Source organism: Lynx rufus, unplaced genomic scaffold (assembly GCF_022079265.1).
Source record: "Lynx rufus isolate CCGP_SWC_20201006 ecotype Redwood Valley unplaced genomic scaffold, mLynRuf1.p SCAF_2, whole genome shotgun sequence".
Lineage (NCBI taxonomy): Eukaryota > Metazoa > Chordata > Mammalia > Carnivora > Felidae > Lynx > Lynx rufus.
Window position 1 is genome coordinate 108,100,911 of NW_025814834.1, and position 21,964 is coordinate 108,122,874.

At 41.4% G+C, this 21,964-nt stretch overlaps 1 protein-coding gene across 2 annotated transcripts in view; it reads left to right on the forward strand.

Annotated features, from left to right (window-relative positions):
* The window catches only part of CNTNAP5 (contactin associated protein family member 5), a 796,957-nt gene that overhangs the window by 730,145 nt on the left and 44,848 nt on the right, over positions 1-21,964 (forward strand). For both annotated transcript variants that reach the window (XM_047084746.1, XM_047084747.1), the window contains exon 20: positions 19,410-19,540. In XM_047084746.1, coding sequence (XP_046940702.1) covers positions 19,410-19,540 — 131 coding nt within the window. The remainder of the gene's footprint in view (positions 1-19,409; positions 19,541-21,964) is intronic.

Consider the following 21,964-nt stretch of genomic DNA (forward strand, 5'->3'; position numbering starts at 1 on the left):
AAGAATTTGTAGAACACCTAAAAACATACCTGCCGTATTTTCAACAAAGGCAGGCTCCCTTCTTCTCTTACCTATTCCTCGGCTGTTTGCATAGTTGATTTTCCTGAGAAATGGCTTCTCTACAAGTATAATAGAAGTATTTGCTTACCAGATGTTTACCAGGGACCCACTATGTGCCTTGCACTACATTTCAGACGCGGCACCAAGTGCAGTCCTATGTAGCACATAGTATTTAGTGTCATCCCAAATCCCAGATGATGGAGCTGGGACAGAGCAGTATAAATGAATTGTTTATAAAGTAAGCAAGATCCAAGATTTACACCACATACTCTGCTCTGAAATCTCTATTCTTGCTTATTTTTTTATTAAAAAAAAATTTTGGAGAGGCGCCTGGGTGGCTCAGTCAGTTGAGCATCTGACTTTGGCTTAGGTCATGATCTCACAGTTGACAAGTACGAGCCCGCACTGGGCTCTGTGCTGACAGCTCAGAGCCTGGAGCCTGCTTCGGATTCTGTGTCTCCCTCTCTCTCTGCCCCTCCCTTGCTCACAGTCTGTCTCTTTCTGTCTCAAAAATAGGTAAACATTAAAAAAATTTAATGTTTATTTATTTTGGGGAGACATAGTGAGGGATGCACAGAGAGAGAGGAAGACACAGAATCCAAAGCAGGCTCCAGGCTGTGAGCCATCAGCACAGAGCCCAACGTGGGACTCGTACCCATGAAGCCCAGGATCATGACCTGGGCTGAAGTCGGACACTTAACCGACTGAGCCACCCAGGCGCCCCTGAAATCTTTATTCTTTGACTATTGATGACCCAGACTTTAGCTTTGAGAGGCTCTCCACCTAGAGCCTGAAGTCTGGTGTTTTTACTCAAAGCCACACACACACACACACACACACACACACACACACACCACATTCACAAATGATGTTTCCCTTAAAAACGAATTTTAAGACAATTGACTGTGTTGTTTCATCTTGCCAGCTGTACTTTCTCTGAAGAGTGAATTTACTGAGCACAAATCCCCAGGGAGAAACGGCTAATTAAGGCACAGGCTTCCTACCCAGCTGTTTCACACAGAGAGAGGTAGTTCATGTTTAAATATCCAGGCTGTAAAGGGGAGGTGAGGCAGCAGAAGGCCTCTGCAAGCTGCCAAGAGATATTTCTTGTTGAATGGCACTGGAAGCAGGGACTGACAGGGTGCAATCTGTAAGTAACAGGACAGCGGGCTCCCCTAAATCACGTCAAGGAAGCTCTGGGCGAAACCATAACCATGGATTCTCATGCGCTATGGCATTGAAGGTGCCACTTGGATATCTCCTCAATACCTTCCTTTATTGTACTTGCTTTCAAGATATCTTTAAAACGACTTCCGATTAATACCCTCCTCCGAAGGGTTATTGCGAGGATTAAGTAACGTGCACACAACAGAGAACGTAATGAAGGTGACTTTTATCTATCTATTCCTATTTAGTACAAATATAATCAGACGAGGCATACGGTTTTAGAAATATTCTCTTCTAATATTATGTTGCAGGGTCTTTCCATACAGTTATATACTAGCAGATAAATCGTGTTAGATTATAACTTGTTCACATTTTTCCTGTGGTTGAATATTTAGGTTGATTTTTCATGCTTTACTGTTTTAGTTTTTTCAATGTTAGGATGAATTACTTACCACTGAATCTTGGGGCCTCAACTGTTTCCCTGGGTAATTCCTACATGTGAAATTGCTCAATCTACATGTATGCATATATTTTAAGGTCTTAGATATACAGGGCCAAATTGTCAAGGGTGCTGCAGAACTTGGTAAAGGTCCCATGTGGCAACTCTGACTGAGCTCCCAGAATGCAGAGGGGCTTGCCTAGGACCGAGCGTCCTCCAAGGTGTCAACATCCGGATCCACATGTAGAACTAATGGTCTAAGTCCTACCCTGTATGGCATTTAGCACTCCTCTGTCCCCGGGCATGGAGCCAGGGGTCTGGCTTCTGGAAAAATTAGTATTTGCTGAATGTCTGTTATGCGCGGTGCAAAGCCAGAGCCTACATTAGTTTCTGTTTGCTTGTTTGTTTGTTTGTTTGTTTTCAAAATCTAACACGACATCTGCAAATAGATGTTACTATTCTTATTTTGCTTTGGGGAACAGAGAGGTTAGGTGACTTGTTAAAGCTCACACAGTAAAGCATGGCTGCCTAATTCCTTCTGTGTGACTGACCTAGCACAGATGTACCAGGGAGCTACATCTCTTTCCAGATCACACCTGCCAGCATTGATAAGGAGGACACTAACATCGTGGCAGGCATATTGATGCTTCCACTCTCTCAGTCACAAGAGGAACACCTCCCTCCTTCCACTGATCTAACTGACAGCATGAGAGAGAGGAAGGGGAGTTGGAATACAGGTGGGTAGCCCATGGTAGGAACCTTCAACTTTGTTCTCTGGTGAGCCCGAGAAAGATTTAAGGATAGGGAGGGTAGAAAGGGTAGAAAGGAGAATGAAGAAACAGAAAAAAAAAAATAGAGTGGTTTCCAAAGGATGATTCTTCAGAGAGAATTCTTAGCACATTTAGTCATAATGACAATCACTGCTCCTGCCTTCCAGTCCTCAAGTCAGGCTAGTGGGGTCATTTCCTGTGAGAGGGTATGCTGTAGCTTCCTGAGGTAGGGGCTGACTGAAATACGCTGTGTCCTTGGTAGCCTCTATCCACACTTTCGAGTGCTGTGCAGATGAATTCTCCCTGCATCCAGAGGGAGTATGCCTTGGGCTGTTTTGAAATTGTTTAACTCTCTTCCATGAGTGTCAGTGTATAAATACACTCTTACTCAAAGAGGCCATAATCCCTACTGAAGAGTTATTAATTATACACGTACCTAGTGTTTGTATTCCAGCTTTCCCCAGGGAGCTCAAAGCACTTTGCAAATATGAATTGCAAACAATAAATAATGCCTTTGACTTCTAAGAAACCTGTCTCTGAGGGCTTAAGTTGATGCCTCCCTGAGCATTCTTACAGAAGTGAAGCCCTCCCTTCCCTAGGGCAAGAACGATCACTTCCGCTCTTCTCCAGTAAGAGAATGGTGGCTGAACAGACCCAGTTTTACCAAAGTGCCACCAAAGTGGCACGAGGATATGTGAGGGAATGACTTTGCAATGATGTTTTGCAAGACAGATAGGTGACACTAAGCGGCTTTTGGAAGCCAATGTGGCTTTATGCTAATATGAGACCAAATCTTGATCCTGTGTACCTGTTGACATGTTTTCTGAGAGGCAGGACAGAGTAATAGTCACAATTAGCCGGCGTTCCAGAGTTCAGACCCCAGTGCCTCTCTTCATATTACCAGTGAGGCCCCGGGTCAGTTAAATGGACTCCCAGTAACTCATTTCCTGTGTGTACAAACTGGGTATATTGATAGCATGTACTTCATGAAATTCTGGGAATTGAAGCCATATTAAGTACTTTTAGAGTTATCTGCAGCATGCCGTTCATAAATGTTCGCTCGTGTCCTAATTATTATTTTGATTATTATGCAATCCCTGAAGCTATTTTGCAAGAATTCCATATGCTAATCAACGGTGAGCATAAGGAGAGGGGGTGTGGACAAAATATGGGCTACAATTTGACAATCCCATGTTGAGTATTGGCTCTGAAGCACCTGAATGGCTAAATCTCACTGTTGGCTAAAAGAACTCGTTTCTTGTCCTACTGAAAGGAGTTATCCAAACGAAATGTGTGCACATAGGATGGACCTATTTATTTCATAGTTTGCTCTATTTTGAGTCCCTCGCCTAACGAAAGCAACAGAAGAATTATTTGGGCCATGTTTTGGTTTAACACAGAATCCAACTGCAGTGGAATTAGTATGTAGCAAGTGTGATATTTTAGGCACAGTTTTGTTTGCAAAACAGTAAATAAATGAGAACCACTGGTTGCTTTCTATATAAACCTGCTTCTCCTAGGAAATCATCTGTTCTGAAATTTCCCATTCACTAGGCAGAAATTTGAACTTGAGATGAGGGTCAGGTCTTTCAGAATTCTTCAAGGCTGCTGCCTACCCAGCAAATTGTACACATCCAATTGATATCAATTGGTAATGAGACCAGCTCTCCAGGTGGCTTGTTTCAGTGCTCGCCACCACTCTTGCTTCTTTCCAATTCCCTATTGCGTAAATGGAGCTCTTAAATATGGTGCTGCATTAAATCAGCTCTTTGCAGAATCATTTTGCAACCACAAAAATGATGGAGTATTAAGCCCAAGCCAACTAAGAAGATGATGATGATGATAATGATGATGATGGTGATGGTGATGATGGTGATAATGATGCGGCATTATTTATCTTGATCCCATATGGAATTCTTGCAAAATAGCTTCAGGGATTGCATAATAATCAAAATAATAATTAGGACACGAGCGAACATTTATGAACGGCATGCTGCAGATACTCTAAAAGTACTTAATATGGCTTCAATTCCCAGAATTTCATGAAGTACATGCTATCAATATACCCAGTTTGTACACACAGGAAGTGAGGTACTGGGAGTCCATTTAACTGACCCAGGGCCTCACTGGTAATATGAAGAGAGGCACTGGGGTCTGAACTCTGGAACGCCGGCTAATTGTGACTATTATTCTGTCCTGCCTCTCAGAAGACATGTCAATAGGCACACAGAATGAAGATTTGAACTGAGCCCCCACAGCATGGAATTCTACAATGATTCTGTCATTGGAAAGGGTATGGAACTTCTTTGAAAGAGTGTCTTTTATTCTCATACATTCTAACAAGTCTTTGAGCTGGGAAGCAATATCCCTAACTTACTATAAAGCAATATCTTATTACACATGGTTGACTGTGAATGTAATTGGGTTGCAGCCAACACAACCCCCCGTCAGTGGCTCTCAGATCGCTGTTTCCAGCCACCACTTTTCTCCAAAATTCAGTCCCCACATCTCTTGCTGTTTGTTTGCCATCTTTAATTTTATTTTTTTTAATGTTTATTTATTTTTGAGAGAGAGACACACACACACACACACACAGAATGTGAATGGGGGAGGGTCAGAAAGGGAGGGAGACACAGAATCCGAAGCGGGCTCCAGGCTCGGAGCTGTCAGCACAGAACCTGACATGGGGCTCGAACCCACAAACGGTGAGATCAGACCTGAGCCAAAGTGGCACGCTTAACCGACTGAGCCACCCAGGAGCCCCTGCCATCTTTAACTTTATATTATAACCTTAATATCCCACATAAATTATAGTAGTTAAACCTATTTTGTTCCATTTTAAAACTTGTCTTTCTTTTCTTTCCATATTGCCTGTATTATCTAAAGCTATAAATTAATTCCTTCCTTCATGCATTCATGTTAACTACCATATGCCAGATGCATTTGATACATGCTGAAGACACAGAAGTAAATGAGATAGACAGGAACCTCTGTCCTCCTGGATCTTGCATTTTGTTGGAAGATGTGAATACACTGCGAGAAATAGAATTACAATCCGTGAAGTTGCCTGTGAGAAAATACAGGGTAGTATGAGAGCTCCTACCAAAACTGGGGGAGGGCTGCAAAGAGGGATTCCCTGAAGGAGAGAGGGTTCTCCTCAAGTAGCAAGGGTGGGTGGGGCCAGCTGGTTGGGTGGGGTGGATTCCAGTAGAAGAGATGGCTCCAACAGATTCTTGGGAGGGAGGACGGTGTGTGGAAGAGCTGACCGACGTCCAGTTGGCCACAGAGAACGGGGTGAGTGATGTGAGAGGGGTCAGCTGGCACAGAGCACCCCAGACCTGGAACCCTACAATCATGGCTCTTCTCTTTGCCTGAATACACCCAACCTTTCACCAAATCCTGCTGATCTTGGTGTTGCCCTCTCATAATTATCATTTCTCTTATTCAGTCTTGCCTTGATGGTACCTAAAGGCCTTTAGATGGTTTGCAGGGCTCCCATCCCTCACTGCCCTAAGTCACTGAGGCCTGGAGTTCTCTGGAATCCTTCTCAAATATATCCTACCATATTCTTTCCGTTAGAAACTTCACTGACTCCCCAATCCCCTGCAGTGTAAACCCGGATTCATGAGGCAGGGTACACAGCCCCTTATTAGCATGTGGCATAGCCTGGATTTACATGGGGAACTGAATTTCCTGCTTTAACATTCCCTTCTCTGAACTAGAATGTATTGTGAACCATGAAGAAGTGCTTGGGGAACTCTAGAGATATTTGCTAAATATTTGGAGACACAAATGTAGTTACTTTATTTTTCCTCCGAGCAATGCACACTTGTCTCTTTTTCAATATTTCCATAAGTGAACAAATATGGTTGATGTACTGAAAAAAGTAACATTAGTCTTCTTTGTAAGCATAGGTCTTCTGAAACATATTCATCCTTTCACTTGGCAAGTATTTAGGCAGCCCTTACTATATGTAAGAACAGTGGAGGAAAAACAAGAAAGGTTGCAAGGATGTAAACCTCTTTTGGCCAGAGTGTAGGACTATAGGAAGGGTTGGGTAGACATGGCTACCAGATTGAGATAAGGTTAGAGAATACAAGTCTTTGGACTTGACTATGTTGATAGGTAGGGAGTATTCTTCACAGTGAAGTCACACTGTCAGGCATGGTGAAGGAAGGTAAATTTGGTGTTGATACAGTAGAAAGGACTAGAGAAAAGGTGGTCAGTGGGAAGGCCATGCATGGCTCAGGCATTGTAGAATGTCGGGAGGATATCCTTGAATAAGGTGGCCACCTTTCTACCTGTTAATATGCTCCTGTCGAAGCTGGGACATTTCCTCTAGGTCATGACATTTGTTTTGTTTATAAATTTAGGTTTACTTTCCATCCTCCTGAGGAGGTGTGAGCTCCATGAAAGCAGAATCCTTTGGCTGAGCAGTCCCAGTACCCAGCAAAAAATAAATAAATAAATAAATAAATAAATAAATAAAAAATAAAAAAAGGCACACAGTAGACATTGATTAGACAGAAATGTCGAGGATTCACTATTAAGTACATGGCCTCTGTGGTTTTTTTTTTTTCCCCAAAGGACTATTATTAATGTTTCCTCTTTTTTTTTTCTTTTCTCCCATAAGTATACTACATAATGTTTATCATCCCAGGAGAGTGCAGTCTCTTGTCTTTTCTCCCCAGTTCATATGCAATGCGTACATCTTTTTTGAGAGGTTAAAGCAAATAGTTAGGAAAGACACATGTTATGTGTAAGCGTGCATGTATGCAAGTGCATGAGTGAGAGGGTATGAGTGCGTTAGTATGTTGTGGGTATGCGGGTATGGGGAATGATGTTCTTCATTATTATTTCATTTCTATTGGACCTCATTTTCAGAAAGGAGGGGTTGAGAAGGAAAGCAGAAAGTATTCTGGGCTGCTACTGTAGTTTCTTCTCTCTTTGTGTCTCAGCTCAGGAGGCGGAGACCCTCCTCCAGCTTCTTATCTACCTCAAATCCATGGCGGCGTGCAAAGGGCATAGTATAGGCCTTGGGTTCAAAGCCCCATATTGCCACTGAGACTTCATTTTTAACTTCCCTGAGCTTCATTCCCCATTTGTAACAAAAACAGTAACTTCAAAATTATTGTCGTATCACAGCCTCTGACCCAAGGGAGTGGCTGGTTCCTCTTAGGGGTGGGACAGGAATCTTGGAACGGGTCTTGGGAAGGAGCCAGAGGAGTCTCTTTGAGCCCACATCCTGGGACATCCCCAAGTGCTCCTCTGTTCGCTCATCAAGTGCAACGTCACACATAAATATACAAGAACTTTCACAAGGGGAGGTGCGGGATGGGCACTCCGTAAACTCCACTTTTATCCTCTTTGCGCACATCCCTCGGATGCAGGTCACTGTCACCACGGCTAAGGCCCATGTTGGAATAAGAAAGAGTCGGGATCCAGGAGGGACCCCATCCTGGATAGGGCCCTCACTTCTGAGCAGATGGGACTCCCCCGTTGGAGGAAACCACCCCGCCCCCCGTCAGGAAAGACCGCCATCCGAGTGTCTCTGCGCCATTAAACAGGATCCTGTGGTTATGTCTTGATGACTTTGCATTGTAAAAAGTGCCTGAAGTTATTCATGAGCTAGTTACGCTGTTTGTTAATGATTTTAGAAAATGGTCTAGGAAATCATCTCTAATTGACCATCATTTATATTTTCATTTATGGAAGTGCCTGAAGCCAGCACTGACTGCTTCAGTTTCTGCATTTGGCAGGCTGCATGGGGCTGGTGGGTGCATCAGGAAAACACAAAGGCCCAGGCGTGTGGGTGCCATGTGGACCATGCTACGCCTTTCACATATTTCAACTTTGGAAAAAATCATCATTCTATGCTCAACATTTATTTTTAATGTTCCCTCTTCACCCTTTCTAAGTGGCGCACACAGTATTAGATGGTGAGGATACTTTTTGACCTGATTATTAAAAACAGGTTGGCTCAGCACCTTGTCATATGGATGTATTTGTGCTGCTGGGTCAAATCACCACTGGCCCCCCAGTCCCTGGACTGACATCCTTAGAAAATATATCAGAGCTGTCATCCAGAGCAGTGCTTTCGACTTTATAAATACCGTTTAGAAAAAACAGAATTATGAGTTGAAGAAATAGTGAATGGTTTCCTGTAGGCACACAAGGTTCACATCCCCAATTTCTTTAATCTGCTCATTTTCCATGTGCATTGCTGCCTTCCATCCGATCACAGACATGTGCATCTTCCTCTTTTTCTTTTCCCAAGGTTTGCGTGTTCTTTATGATTCCAATTCAGGTGTTATCGCCACTGACAAGCCGTCCCTGATTTTCCAGTTTTTTACCTGGACGTATGCATTTCCAGAATTTGTCTTCACTCTTTCATATTCATCTTCTACAGTCCTGCGTCACTCGCTAGGCTGTGCATGTCTTGGGAGAAAGGCTGTATCTCTCTTGTCTAAGCCAGTGTTCATAACACCGTTCCTGGAACAACACAGTGTGACCGTTCTGTCCACTGTATGCTGATGGAGGGCCAGCTCTAACAGAGCTCTGCCCTGGGCACCGTGGGACATGCAAACACAGGAGCATAACTTCCTCATTGGAGGCAAATAGTGGCTCTCAGTGGCATTTTAGCCAACCAGATAAGTCACAAATCGTGACCTCATATTTCTGTGAATCTGCATTGTCACTACCTGTTGTCATCAATTTTTTTTAAATGTTCAAAACTACATGTACAACTAACGGTTCCAAATATTGTAAAGTTTTTAGTGCCATGATCAAAAGCATCTATATCCAAAAGCATTGGCTCATAAAAAGTGAACATAAAATTTACAAAAGCCGCCTCATCCTGAATTCTTTAAAGACTAATTACTATGTTGAGTTCTAATGACTATTGCCTTCAAACCCCATAAATCATATACAAATAAGAGGAGAGAGTTTTTAAATGTAAGTGAACTCTAATTGGGTCTCAGCAGAAAGGAAAATAGATCTTTAGTAGCTCAATGCAATCTCTAAGCACATAAAACATAGCCAGTGTTTCCCATGGAGTTTTGTGGACTGTGCCTTTTACACATGCTGTAGAGTGAATTCACAGAACAAGCCTGAGCCAGAGGAACCTGTTTGGTTACAGTCATCTGTATCAACTGAAAAATAGAAAAGTAAAAATTTAAAAAAAAGTAAGTAAATTCCTCATTTCATCATTCGGTGTGTCTTTCTTTTGTCAAAAAAAAAAAAAAAAAAGGCTGACATCCCGTGATGCAGGCCATAGGGAAACAAAGTGTCTGGACAGAGTGCCACGGAAGAGGGGTAACTGGTCTGCATTGATTCCCAGTAATGGGACTCTGTTGCCATGCAAATGACTTTTGAGTTAAAAGTGAGACAGGTTGTGGAATATTTTGTGCAAACGTAAACAGAAGCACTGAAATAGAAGATAATTGTTACTTCTTAAGGTGCTGAGAATAGGACTGAATGAAGTAAACCAGAACCCATCACTGAACAAGCTGGAGGATTTGGTACCTGTTTATTACTTCCTCTGAGGGTTTTCAAGGTTGTTTTTGAATAAGAAATGAATTGAGCCCTAGAAAACCATCATAGCTGAGTGGATCTGGGAATGCTCAGAGCATTGCAGTTACTGACTCATGAGAAATTCTCAAATAGCAGAGAATATATATATATTTTTTAGAATAGCTGATTCTTTTCGGTGCTAATCTCTCCTCACCTTGCCCAAGATAGAACTAGGAAGAAGAGCCTTAAGGTTTAACTTTGCCATGAAAATTCACTTTATCTTTCACGGGGTTTGCAATTCTTTCAGTATAAATGTCTCCTTTTTTCCAAGTAGCTTAAAAATATAGGATTTTTTTTTAATTTAAAGACATTAAATTTAGCATTCAGTTGTGCATGCAGTGATTTGAGGACAAACTCTGGACAACTGAGTTTGGCTTCAGATTGGCCACAGATTGGTGTTTAGGTTTTCTCTAAGAAGTCTGGCTAAGTAGGATTAACATACAAATAGGCCTTCATCCCAAGGTCGTTATTTTTATATGCTGGGCTCCAAGGCAGAAGTGCAAAGCATGGCTGGTACCGAGGAAAAATTCAGATCACAGGTCAGAGGAAAGATCTGGGTGTAATGACTAATATCTAAATGTACCAACCGTGTTAGACAAGCTACACTTTTCCTTTTATGTAAAATTTGTATAGACGAATAGTGAACGTGTCATAATTTTTGAGGTACAAAGATGAAATATGAGAAAAATCAGTTTAGACAACCCTAGAGCAAAATAGGCAACTGATGATAGTTTAATAGTACTGATTATACCCATAACAATAACTAACATTTGTAGCTATAAGGGTGATAATTATTGAAACGATCATGATCAACTCTGAAATAATTGTTTGCATTATATGTGTGTAAGATGGGTGAGATAAAAGGAATATTTTTCACTCACCACCAAACCATTCACTCATTCAGTCTATAAAAAAAATTCAATAAATATTCATCGAGCCCCCACTATATGCTAGACATTTTTTTTTCTCAGCACTGGGAATACCCCAGGAAAAGATACAGGTAAAGCTCTGTTATCATGAAGTTTATAATTAAATGGACGGTGAAAATCACTAGGCAAATTAAAAAATGCATGACTTAAGAAATGAGCAGGATAGTGACAAGTGCTCTGAAAACTTAGTTATGTGGAAAACCAGGCCTTTCCACAATGTCTGACCAAAATCTATATAGGAGATATTTTTACATAGTGACTCAGAATGGGTTTGTATGACTGGAACAATATGTCTCCTATGTATAGTGAATCATGTTCAGATTTTCTGTTCTAGACCCTTCCATTTTATTAAATCTATGCCTTTATGGAACTTGCATTCCAGTGCAGGGAAATAGGCAATAAGTAATAGATGTAACAATAAGCAAAATGCTGCAAGGTAATAAGCTCTGTGTGGAGAAGAGCAGGTTAATATCAGGAAGTCAGGAATATGTGTAATTCAGGTGAGGGTCTCACATTTTTTACATGGCAATCAGAGAAAAACTCTTTAAACAGGTGGTATTTAAGCAAAACCTTAGAGGACTTGGGGGGGGGCAGGAGGCAGGGGAGCCATGTGTATATCCGGAGAAGAACATTCCACACAGAGAGAATAAGGAAAGCAAAGTCCAAGACAGACATATGCTTGCTTGAGAACTTGGAAGGGAAGCATTGTGACTGGACCCCAGTGAGGAGTGATAATGGAGTAGGTGATGAGGAAAGGAGGTAATGAAAGCCTTAGGACCCTATAACCACAACAAAGATATTGCCTTCTACACTGGGTAAGATGGGGGGGGCATTTAAGGGCTTCAAGCAGGGGAGTGATTGCTCTTTTTAATACTGATTTATAGCAACTGATCTGATTTACACTGATATATGCTTTATTTATCACAGGATTGTTCTAAATGCTCTAGTAAGAGTAGTCTATATGGGGCAAAAGCTAGAAGAGGAGTAGTTATGACTCTATTGAAATAAAATGGATAAGGGAGAGAGCCAAACCATAATAGACTCTTAAAAACTGAGAATAAACTGAGGGTTGATGGGGGATGGGAGGAAGGGGAAGGTGGGTGATAGGCATTGAGGTAGGCACCTGTTGGGATGAGCACTGGGTGTTGTATGGAAACCAATTTGACAATAAATTTCATATTTCAAAAAAAGAAACAATCTGGGTGAGAAATGTTGGCTGTTTGGATGAGAGTAGTAATAATGGAATAGGTGGCAAGTAAAGAAACTGATTCAGGATATATTTTGAAGGGGGTGTGTAAAACTATGTCACACCCTACTGGAAATGAGACAAGGAGAGATATCAGGAGTGGTTCCCAGATTTTTTGGCCGAGCACATAAGAGTATAGGCTTGCCGATACTTGAGGTGGAAACATATTTAGTAAAGAGGATCATGAATTCAGGCTTGGGCATATTAAAGTTTTAGGTTATTAGGCATCCAAGTACAGATATTGAGAAGGTAGTACAGGCATCCAAGTACAGAATTGTAGAGAGGAGATTGCAGGTAAGGGTAGAAGACCAATTTGGAGATAGAAATTTAGAATTCTTCTACATTTAGACAGTATACTGGGCTCATAATGTCCCCCAGATTCACCCCAGAATATGATCTTATATAGAATTAGGGTTGTAGCACATATAATTAGTTAAGATCAAGTCTTGCTGGGTTAGAGTGCATTCTATATTCAATGGCCAGTGCACTTATAAAAAGGACGGATATGGATACTCAGAGATGCATGATGACACATAGAGAAAAGAAGGACATGTGACATGACAGTAGAGGCAGAGATTAAAATTATGCAGCTACAAACCAAGGGATGCCAAAAGTTGTCAGGCCCCAAGAGAAACTAGGAAGAGACAGCAAAGAGTTACTTACCCCTAGAGCCTTTAGAGGAAGTACAGAAATGCTGATGCTTTGATTTTAAATTTTAGCCTCCAGAACTATGTGTAACAACAATTCTAGGAAACCAAAAAGATAATATTGGAACCATAACACTGGATGAGATTGTCAAAGCAGTGAGCATTGGTAGAGAAAAGTTCATAGACTGAGCCCTGGGACTTCAACATTAAGAGGGCGAGGAGAAATAGAGGAATCAGCGAGAGGGAAGATGGCCAGTAAAGAAGGAAGGAAACTAGGATAGGGAATGTTTTGGAATCTAAGTGAAGAGTTTTACAGAGAAGAAAGTGACTGTAGACAATGTCAATGGGAGTTAAAATGGGGATTTTGAGTGGAAAATTGGATTTAACATGAAAATCATTGATGACCTTAGAAATAGAAGTTTTGGTGAAGATACAGGGTTGAAATCTGACTAGAGGGAGTTTAAGAGTAAATGAGAGAGAGGAGCTGGAGATAGGAAATATAGATAAAGCCTCAGGAGATTTTTTGTAGACCAGAAGAGAACAGAGAAATATGGCAATGGCTAAAATTAGGAAAGTTGAAGATATTTCTTTTATTTCCTTCCTTCCTTCCTTCCTTCCTTCCTTCCTTCCTTCCTTCCATTTCCTCCCTTCCTCAGCCTACCTTCCTCCCTCCCTCTTTCTTTCTTTCTTTCTTTCTTTCTTTCTTTCTTTCAGGAAAAATTCTAATACGAATGAAGTAGTACAGAGAATTAAAGAAAAACTGTAAAGGAAGGAGGGGTTGCCTGAGTGATGTGTTCAAGTACATGAGAAGGATGAGAAGGAATGCATAAAATGATACTAGGTGAGATCATAGATAGTTCGTCTAAGTTAAAGAGAAGAAGGTAAAACATATGGGTTCAGAAATTGACGGGTTAGTGTATATGGTGGCAGGAGGTTGTGGTACTTATTTTCTGGTTACTTTAGTTTTCTTGGCAGAGCAGGGATATCCCCTTAGATTAGGGAAGAAGGCAGAGGTGGAGGCCAGAGGACAGAAGAGAAGACATTAAAGAGCTGTCTGAGCTGCAGATGCACAACTTAGCAAATGCACCGAGACAGAGAGGACACAAGAAAGACCCACTTGAAGTTGGTGGGGTTGAATCTGAAGTGGCCTACCAGCAGTCTGCATTGTTTGTATTGTCTTCTGCCAGCTAAACCAGGCAGGAGTTGAGAAAAAGTCGGTTGCATTTTAGTAGTTACAGTTCTGCCAAGCAAATATGTCCATTCAGTAAAGCGTGACCAAGGTAAGTAAGACCATATAGGAAAGGATGATTTACAGTGATGGGCCATGTAGTTTCAGCTGGGTAAGGAGAGCAGAGAGGACATGAAGAGGTTGAGGAACAATAAGTAGTTGGTGAAATTAGTCTTTCTAGGGATTATGGGAATCCAGGCATTAGAAAAAGGGAGCCAGAAAGGGAGAAGGTTGTATTCAGAAAGTAGGATGCCCGGGTGACAGCTGGTGATAGATTGAAGGAGGGTGTGTTAGCTGAGCTGGAAACAGGTGTGGAGATGCACAGTTTACTTTGTAGAGACCAGATGGCTGCTGATAACTAGGGTGTGCATCATGTATGCAGGGGTGCTGGTGAAGGAACCCAACAAAACAAAGATGACTCCTAAAGCTTTGAAGTGAGCCCCCAGTGGGTGGGTGGTGCCACTGAGTGGGGCAGTGAAAACGGAAGAGAAGCTAATTGGTGAGAATGGTCTGGTTAGTAGAGACTAAAGGGTGCAGAGGAAGCCACATAATTCGGGATTGATAGGGATTGATAGGGAATGGAAAAGATTCAACATGTAAAAGAGCTCCCGCTTTCAAAGTGAAATGATAAAGCAAGAAACTGACAATGCTCTGTGGACAGAAATATAAGAATGGACTCCACTGCAGGGGTCCAGTGCCTTCATGGGTTTCTCTTTTGATGTTGAAGATACCACTTTTTGTACATCAGCCCAGTCACATACGTGTATAAAGCCCTTTATGGGACCCCTTTTTAGAAGAACAAGTCCAGGTTCTTTGCCTGGACTGTCTCTTTACTGCTCTGTTCCAAGTTCCCACTCAAGGTACAGGATATTAGTTTTTCCATCTTTCAGAATGAGAAAGCTTGGTTGGGTGCAGATCTGCTAAGATTTTCATCAACGATGCTGGTCTACAGCTTTACTGTTCCAAGCATGGTAAAATTTAGCCACAGTGCTCTGCTTAATTTCTACAACTGCCTGAGCATATCACCTTATTTTTTTTTCCCTAGCTAATTTCTACCTTCCATCAACAAGCCTCTTTCTCTGAAAAGCTTTCTTACTACCTCAACTCTTTTAACCGTTCATCGTTTTGAATTCACAAAATACGCATTCTGTATTGTCTGCCATATCATTCACTTTTCCCTTTGTGTCACCATCCACTTTCTGTCCATCCACTCATCCATCTACCCGATCACATGCCTTTGGAGTCAGGGTGGTATAGTGGAAGGAACATATACTTTAAAGTTCTATACTCCTAAATTTGAATCTTCCTCTCCTTCTCCTTATTATTATTATTATTATTATTAATTTATGTAGCTGTTTACCTCCCTGAAAATCTATTTCCTAATCTGAGGATTTGATTTAAAAATATCAATATAGTACTACCGGGTTAAATGTCTAAAACATAGAGGTGCTTAAGAGCAAGCCAGCATGATCTTGTTTTTGCTTTAAACTGGATCAAAAACTTCTTAATGATAGAACTGTAGCATTGTAACTGTTGTTTATTTAAATTCTGACACACAGTAGGCATTGAAAAATTATTAGTTTATAATTTTGTTGGAGTGGTAATAAAATTCTCCAGAGTGGATACTTTGTTCAACAAATGCTTTCTGGAGACTTAAGACAGCAAACCCTGCTTTATACTTTGTAGACACAGGGATGAACAAGCAACTATCTCTCCTACAGGACCTTAATAAATTCAAGGAGGAAGGCAAAATAATCATGATAAATTGAGTTTGTTTGTTTGTTCGTTTGTTTTATTAAAAGTGAGCACAGTGGCAATATAGTAAAATATTTTATCAGTCTTAGGAGTGAGTAGAGACCTGGGTCACCTGAGATGGGTTTTGATGAATTAGGAGGAGCTTACCAGGCAGATAAGGAGTTAGGGGTATGATTCCAACTACAGGAAAAGAAAAACACACAGAGGTAAGAAGGAGCATTATTTGGGGAGATGCTGAGTGTTCAGGTATGATTCAGATGTGGGTAATATATAGGTGATAAAGTTGGAAGGTAAAAATAAAAGGCTTTGTATGTCAGGCCAAGAAGCTGAAATACATCATATAGAATTAAGGAGGCTTGGATTTTTTTTTAATTATTCATCACTTCCATATAACACCCAGTGCTCATCATAACAAGTGCCCTCCTTAATACTCATCATCTATTTAGCCCACCCCCCACCCACCTCCCTCTGACAACCCTTAGTTTATTTGGCTTGGAATTCTTTTTTTTTTAGTTCTAGAGTCACATAGCAAAATATGCACTATTCCCACTCATGGCTGTGTGGAAGACAGAGAAGGAAGAATGGGAAAGTGGGAACCAGTAAAATAAAAGAAAAAGAAATAATGTTTTTGAATAACTGAGATGCAAGCATCATAACCCAAAGGCTTGGCTCAAGGCATTCAACTAGAAATTTTTTTTGGATTTTACAGGTTTGAGTTTCCACTTCATATTTTTTCTATTTTATGAGAAGGAAATTGTCAAGCAGGATATGAATAATAAAATGTCTTGCTAAATGGTATATGGTATCCTTTGTTGAGTATTAGAGCAGCTTTGAAAATAGGCCCAACAGAGAGACACAGGGAGAAGGTCATGTGAAGATAAAGGACATCAGAGTGACGCATCTACAAGCCAAGGATTGCCAGGATTCACAGAAACTAAGAAGAGGCATGGGAGTATTCTAGCCTCGAGCCTTTGAAGAAATATTTTTAACTTCTAGCCTCCAGAACTATTGTCGAGAGAGAATAAAATGTATGTCGTTCAATAAAAAAGAAAGAGGGGGCACCTGGGTAGCTCAGCTGTTTGAGCATCCAACTCTTGATTTCAGCCCAGGTCGTGGTCCCAGGACGGTGGCATTGAACCCTGCATTGGACTCCACACTGAGCATGGAGCCTGCTTAAGATTTTCTCTCTCCCTCTGCCTCTCTCTCTCTCTGTCTCAAATAAAAAATAAAAAGGAAAGAAAGAAAAAAAGAAAGAAAATAGGTCCAACATCTCCCAAGGAGAGCATGGCTTCTCTCTCCTCAGCCAATTACATCCACATAGATATGTACAGAGCATCTGGCATTGGTCAACTTAATGTCTATACAAATCCAACAGTAAGCTTATCAAACCTATGGGTCTATGGGTATTTGAAGTGTGGGATCCCAATGGTCAGGACTGCAGAGAAAGAGTGTTCTATGGGCTGTGTCTTATGGGATGCAGAGGACTGATACAAAGCTGTCCAGAATAGATGTGACCAAATCCTGGTACGCCGAGTTGTTACTTTGTAGAGGCTTTCCACTACACTCCTGGAAAACCAAAGAGTTCTGCTGGCCAACATGAGGTTGTGGGTTGAAGGTGGATGGAGTGGGAGAGGGCAGTGGCAGCAGCAGCCTAGAGACAGCTTCCCATTCCTACTTCAGCTCAAGAAGCTCCGTATTTTTTTGTTTTCTATAATAGCGTTCACTATCATTTGAATGCAGTGTTCTAATTTGAAACCAATTTGAAAACGACTGGACTAGGCATATAAAGCAAATCCAGATGTGTGGGAAAGAAATAGAACCCTAAATACTAACAAGAGACAGAAGGTTCAAGACAGATGGTGGGAATTCAAACCTGAATGAATTCCCTAAAACATCAGAGACTCCGATGCAGAAGGATAAACTAGTGCAGACATTACTACATTCTAGAGGAGGCCTTCAGGAATTATCTAATTCCTTAGGCATGCAACTCTTCTATTCTCCAGATGTTCTCCCAACTCCAAGTCAAGAAATACCAGGGCAAAACAATTTCTAAGAAAAATGCTTTGGTCTCTGGACCTACTGAGAATAAGTACAACCTAAATTTGTACTATTTCAGGGAAGTTATTCCTTTAGATGTAAAAAGTTTCGAGATCCCACTGAATTTTTTGACCTTCCTCCCTCCCTCCCTTCGTTCCTTCGTTCGTTCATTCATTCGTTCGTTCCTTCCTTCCTTTCTTCCTTCTTTCCTTCTTTCAAAATTTACTGATTATTTACCATATGCCAGGCACTGGGAAAGTAAGATATGTGCAGATCATCAAGGGGTTTATAGATTTGTAAGAGAGACAGGTGAGAGATAGATAATACAACTCAGTACCTGTTAGAATAGAGATGAACACAGGGCCTATAGGAGCAGAAGAAGGCATTGATTCCATCAAAACTCCTAAGAGGATGAGATGAATATTTGCATGGCTCTGGAAGAACTTGTTGAGGTATTTTAGATATAAACTGGAATGTTGGGGAAGCTTCAGAATACTTTGATAGAGTCACTATGAGATTATTGACATCTAAGGTAGATGGTTGTAAGGCAGGTGTTGGAAAAGATGTATAAAATAGAAGCTATGTTTAAAATGGACAAATGCATCCAGAATATGTATGCAGAATCTGTACATGCGTATGTATTACCCAGACAGTGGGATGGTAAGAGTCCAAATGCCCTCAAGGAATGTGGTATTCACCTTCATACCTGACACAGAATTATCTGTCACATGCTGATTTAGTTTATGGGGTTGAATTCAAGATGAAAACACCAGGAGTCTGGAAGGACATGCCACCCAACAGCCCGCAGGTGCACAAGGTGGGCACTTCCCTACCAGAACCTGGCTGTGGCCCTGTGTCTACACTGCACTACCACTCCTGCTCAACTCCTCTCAGCACCAAATATGCTACTGTTAGAGAACTATTATTCATGTTTAAGGGATAAAAAAGTAAACAGTAATAGTTGAACAGTAATATTTGGAAATATCCGATGGTCAGAGCTAAAAGGAGAGAGCAAACCAGGAAATCCAGCATTAGCTTGTAGACTTTGTGATATTGGTGGACTCTGTTGGGTAATGCTTTCATAGGCCAAACTTTTTCTTCTATTCTGGCTTAGATTATTTTACAGTCTGATTTCATATGATGTATTCTGAAATTTCATGAAGGCAATTATGAAGAAAAGGAATTATAGGAAGTAGTAGGAGTTGAAGAGAGAATAGAAAATGAATCCCTGCTATTAAAGTTTTCACAGCCCAATTACAGAATAGACTTGTGACTGTTTTATTTTCCAACCTGGCATTGTGGTTTCTATACACACACGCACACACACACACACACACACACACAAATGCACACAAATTTTGCACCTATACTCTGGATTTTCCATGTGGACCCAGATGTTATAGTAATAGCATATGTAATGCCTTTTAAAAATTTGAATAATGAAAAGATTGAGACATAGGTCCCTAGAAAACAGTAATGATCAACTAAAAGACAATCTGATCATATTTTTTCATTTTATGGGTCCTATTTTTAATTATAATTTCTAATTTTTTTTCAAGGAAGCTTACAGGTTCGCTATCAGCTAAGCAAGGAAGAGACCCATGTTTTCAATATGGATGCAGAGAATTTTGCCAACCGAAGGTTGCACCACTTGAAGATTAACCGGGAGGGAAGAGAGCTTACCATTCAGGTACCTTACTTCTCTTCTCATTCAGCCAAATATGTTTTGGCTGTTCAATAAAATATTCTGTGCTTCTACCCTGAGCTAAGTGTGAAGCCAAGTCCTGGGGATAGATATCAACCACACTTGGCTCAGCCTTGGACAAACTAGACAAAAGTGAACTACAGTGAGCTCCCCCCCTCCTACCAGCATCCACATCACCTGAGTTCTTGCTACAAATGCAAATTCTTGGGCATTACATCAGATCTACTTAATCAGAAATGTTTTTGCAGGGGAGGTAGCAGGTGATTCTGAAGCCTAATCAGGTTTGATAACCCTGAACTTGAGTATAAGAGGAAGATGCACAGCTGAAGAGGAATCACAAGAGACTGACAAGGGCTGGGATAGAAGTGTGTACAGGTGCTTTGGGAGCATGGAAGAGAACACTGATCTCTTCTGGATATAAGTACCTGTTTCTTAGAGAAAGTTACTCCTAACTCTAGTTAGTTTAGAAGGCGAAGAGGAGTTGCCTAAGTGGAGAAGAGAGAAGGAGGTGGTCATGTGGTGGGTCCAAGTGAGCATCGGCAGAGACGTCCAGAAGAGCACAGCATGTGGCAGGCACTCTGGAATTCCTGGGGTCTCATTATAAAGGGCAGCAAGAAGGGGAGGGCACATTACAACAGAGAACATGCAGAGTCCAGATCATCCTGTTCAGAATCGTGTCCTGAGGTGAGCCTTTCCATCTGCCCAGCAATCCCCCTTTATTGTTTTAGTCCATCACTCTCTTGATCTCCTAGATGACAATTTTAAAACTTCCTTCTTTCTCCTTATACCCCAACAGTTACAACCCCGTCTTCCCTTGTGCAAGATGACTTTCTTTTCTTCTTTCTTGTGAGAAAGGTAGCATCCAGAAGAGAATACTCCCGTACACTCTCTCCACCCTATTTACCCACCTCCTGCATAGGTGTCCAGGCACTCTATCTCCCTCATGTGGGTGGATATGAGCAAGCAATGATTCTAGCTCATGCCAGACCCACCACCTGTGGGCCAGGTGTCAGACCCCACTCAAGAACATCACTCCAGCCTTCCTATCTTCCCCGCCCTTGTCAACATTTCCCCGTTCTGTTGGATGGCTCCCCAAAACATAAACATGCAAAGATTGCTTGCATTAAGAACATAATTACAATAATAAATAAAATAATAATTTGCATACAACATGATAAGAAAAAACGCTCTCGAGGTCGAGGGAGGAAACCTCTGTCTTCTCTGACTTCATATACTGCTCCGTTTCCTCTTTCAGTCTATTGCCCATGTCCTTGGAAATGTCTGCCTCCTTGGTCTTCTGAGTTTCCCTTCCTTTTACTTAAACCTACATCACAGAAGGATTTTTCCCTGTGCTGGAGTCAAATTATACTTCTCAAGACACCAATGGTCGTACAGAATCCAGCGATCTTTTCCTGACTTGGCTTCTCGTTGGCATTTGACACGGCAATTGCCTCTGATCTTGACACACATTCTTACTTGGCTTGTAGGACACAGCTTTCACCTGCTGTTTCTACTGCATCTGCTGGTTGCTCCTTCTTTTCTCTTTGTTTGCCCTCCCATCATCATTCAAACTGGAACATCACAGGACTCATTTTCATACTCCTCTTCTTTTCTGTCTACACTCATTTCATGTCTAATTTCATTCAAATGCGCTGGGATGCTGATGAATTAATTCCAAAGGTGTATCTAGCTCTAAACCTTTCCCTGAATTCCAGATCTAGCACTGCCTGCTTGGCTATCTATTTGAGTGTCTATTGTGCATCTTGAACATTACATATTTCACACTAAGTTTCTGGGAATCCTACCCCAAACACTCACCACCCCCATAATCTTCCCCATCTCAGTCCGTGGCAGCTCCATGCTTGCAGTTTCCCAGTCTAAACATTATGGTGTCATCTCAGATATCTCTTCTCTCACATGCAACATCATGTTGATCAACAGCGTCTACCCTGCCCCAGCCACTCTCATCTCTTCCTTGGATTATTAGAGTTTACAGTTGCATCTTAATTGACAGATAGGCCCTTGCTTCACTTTTTGTTCCCCTGCAAGCTTTTCTCAACACAGTGGCCAGAGAGTTTGTATTAAAACTTTAGTCTTAGGCGCCTGGGTGGCTCAGTCAGTTGAACATCTGACTTCGGCTCAGGTCATGATCTTGCAATTCGTGAGTTCAAGCCCCGCGTCAGACTCTGTGCTGACAGCTCAGAGCTTGGATGGAGCCTGCTTCGGATTCTGTGTCTCCCTCTTTCTCTGCCTCTCCCCTGCTCATGCTCTGTCTCTCTCTCTGTCAAAAATAAATAAACATTAAAAAAATTTTTTTAAACTATTCTTAATGACGCCATTTTTGATCACCTCATTTAATATGGACAACCTAGCCCCTTGACTTCTATCCTGCAGTGCTTGAACACTATC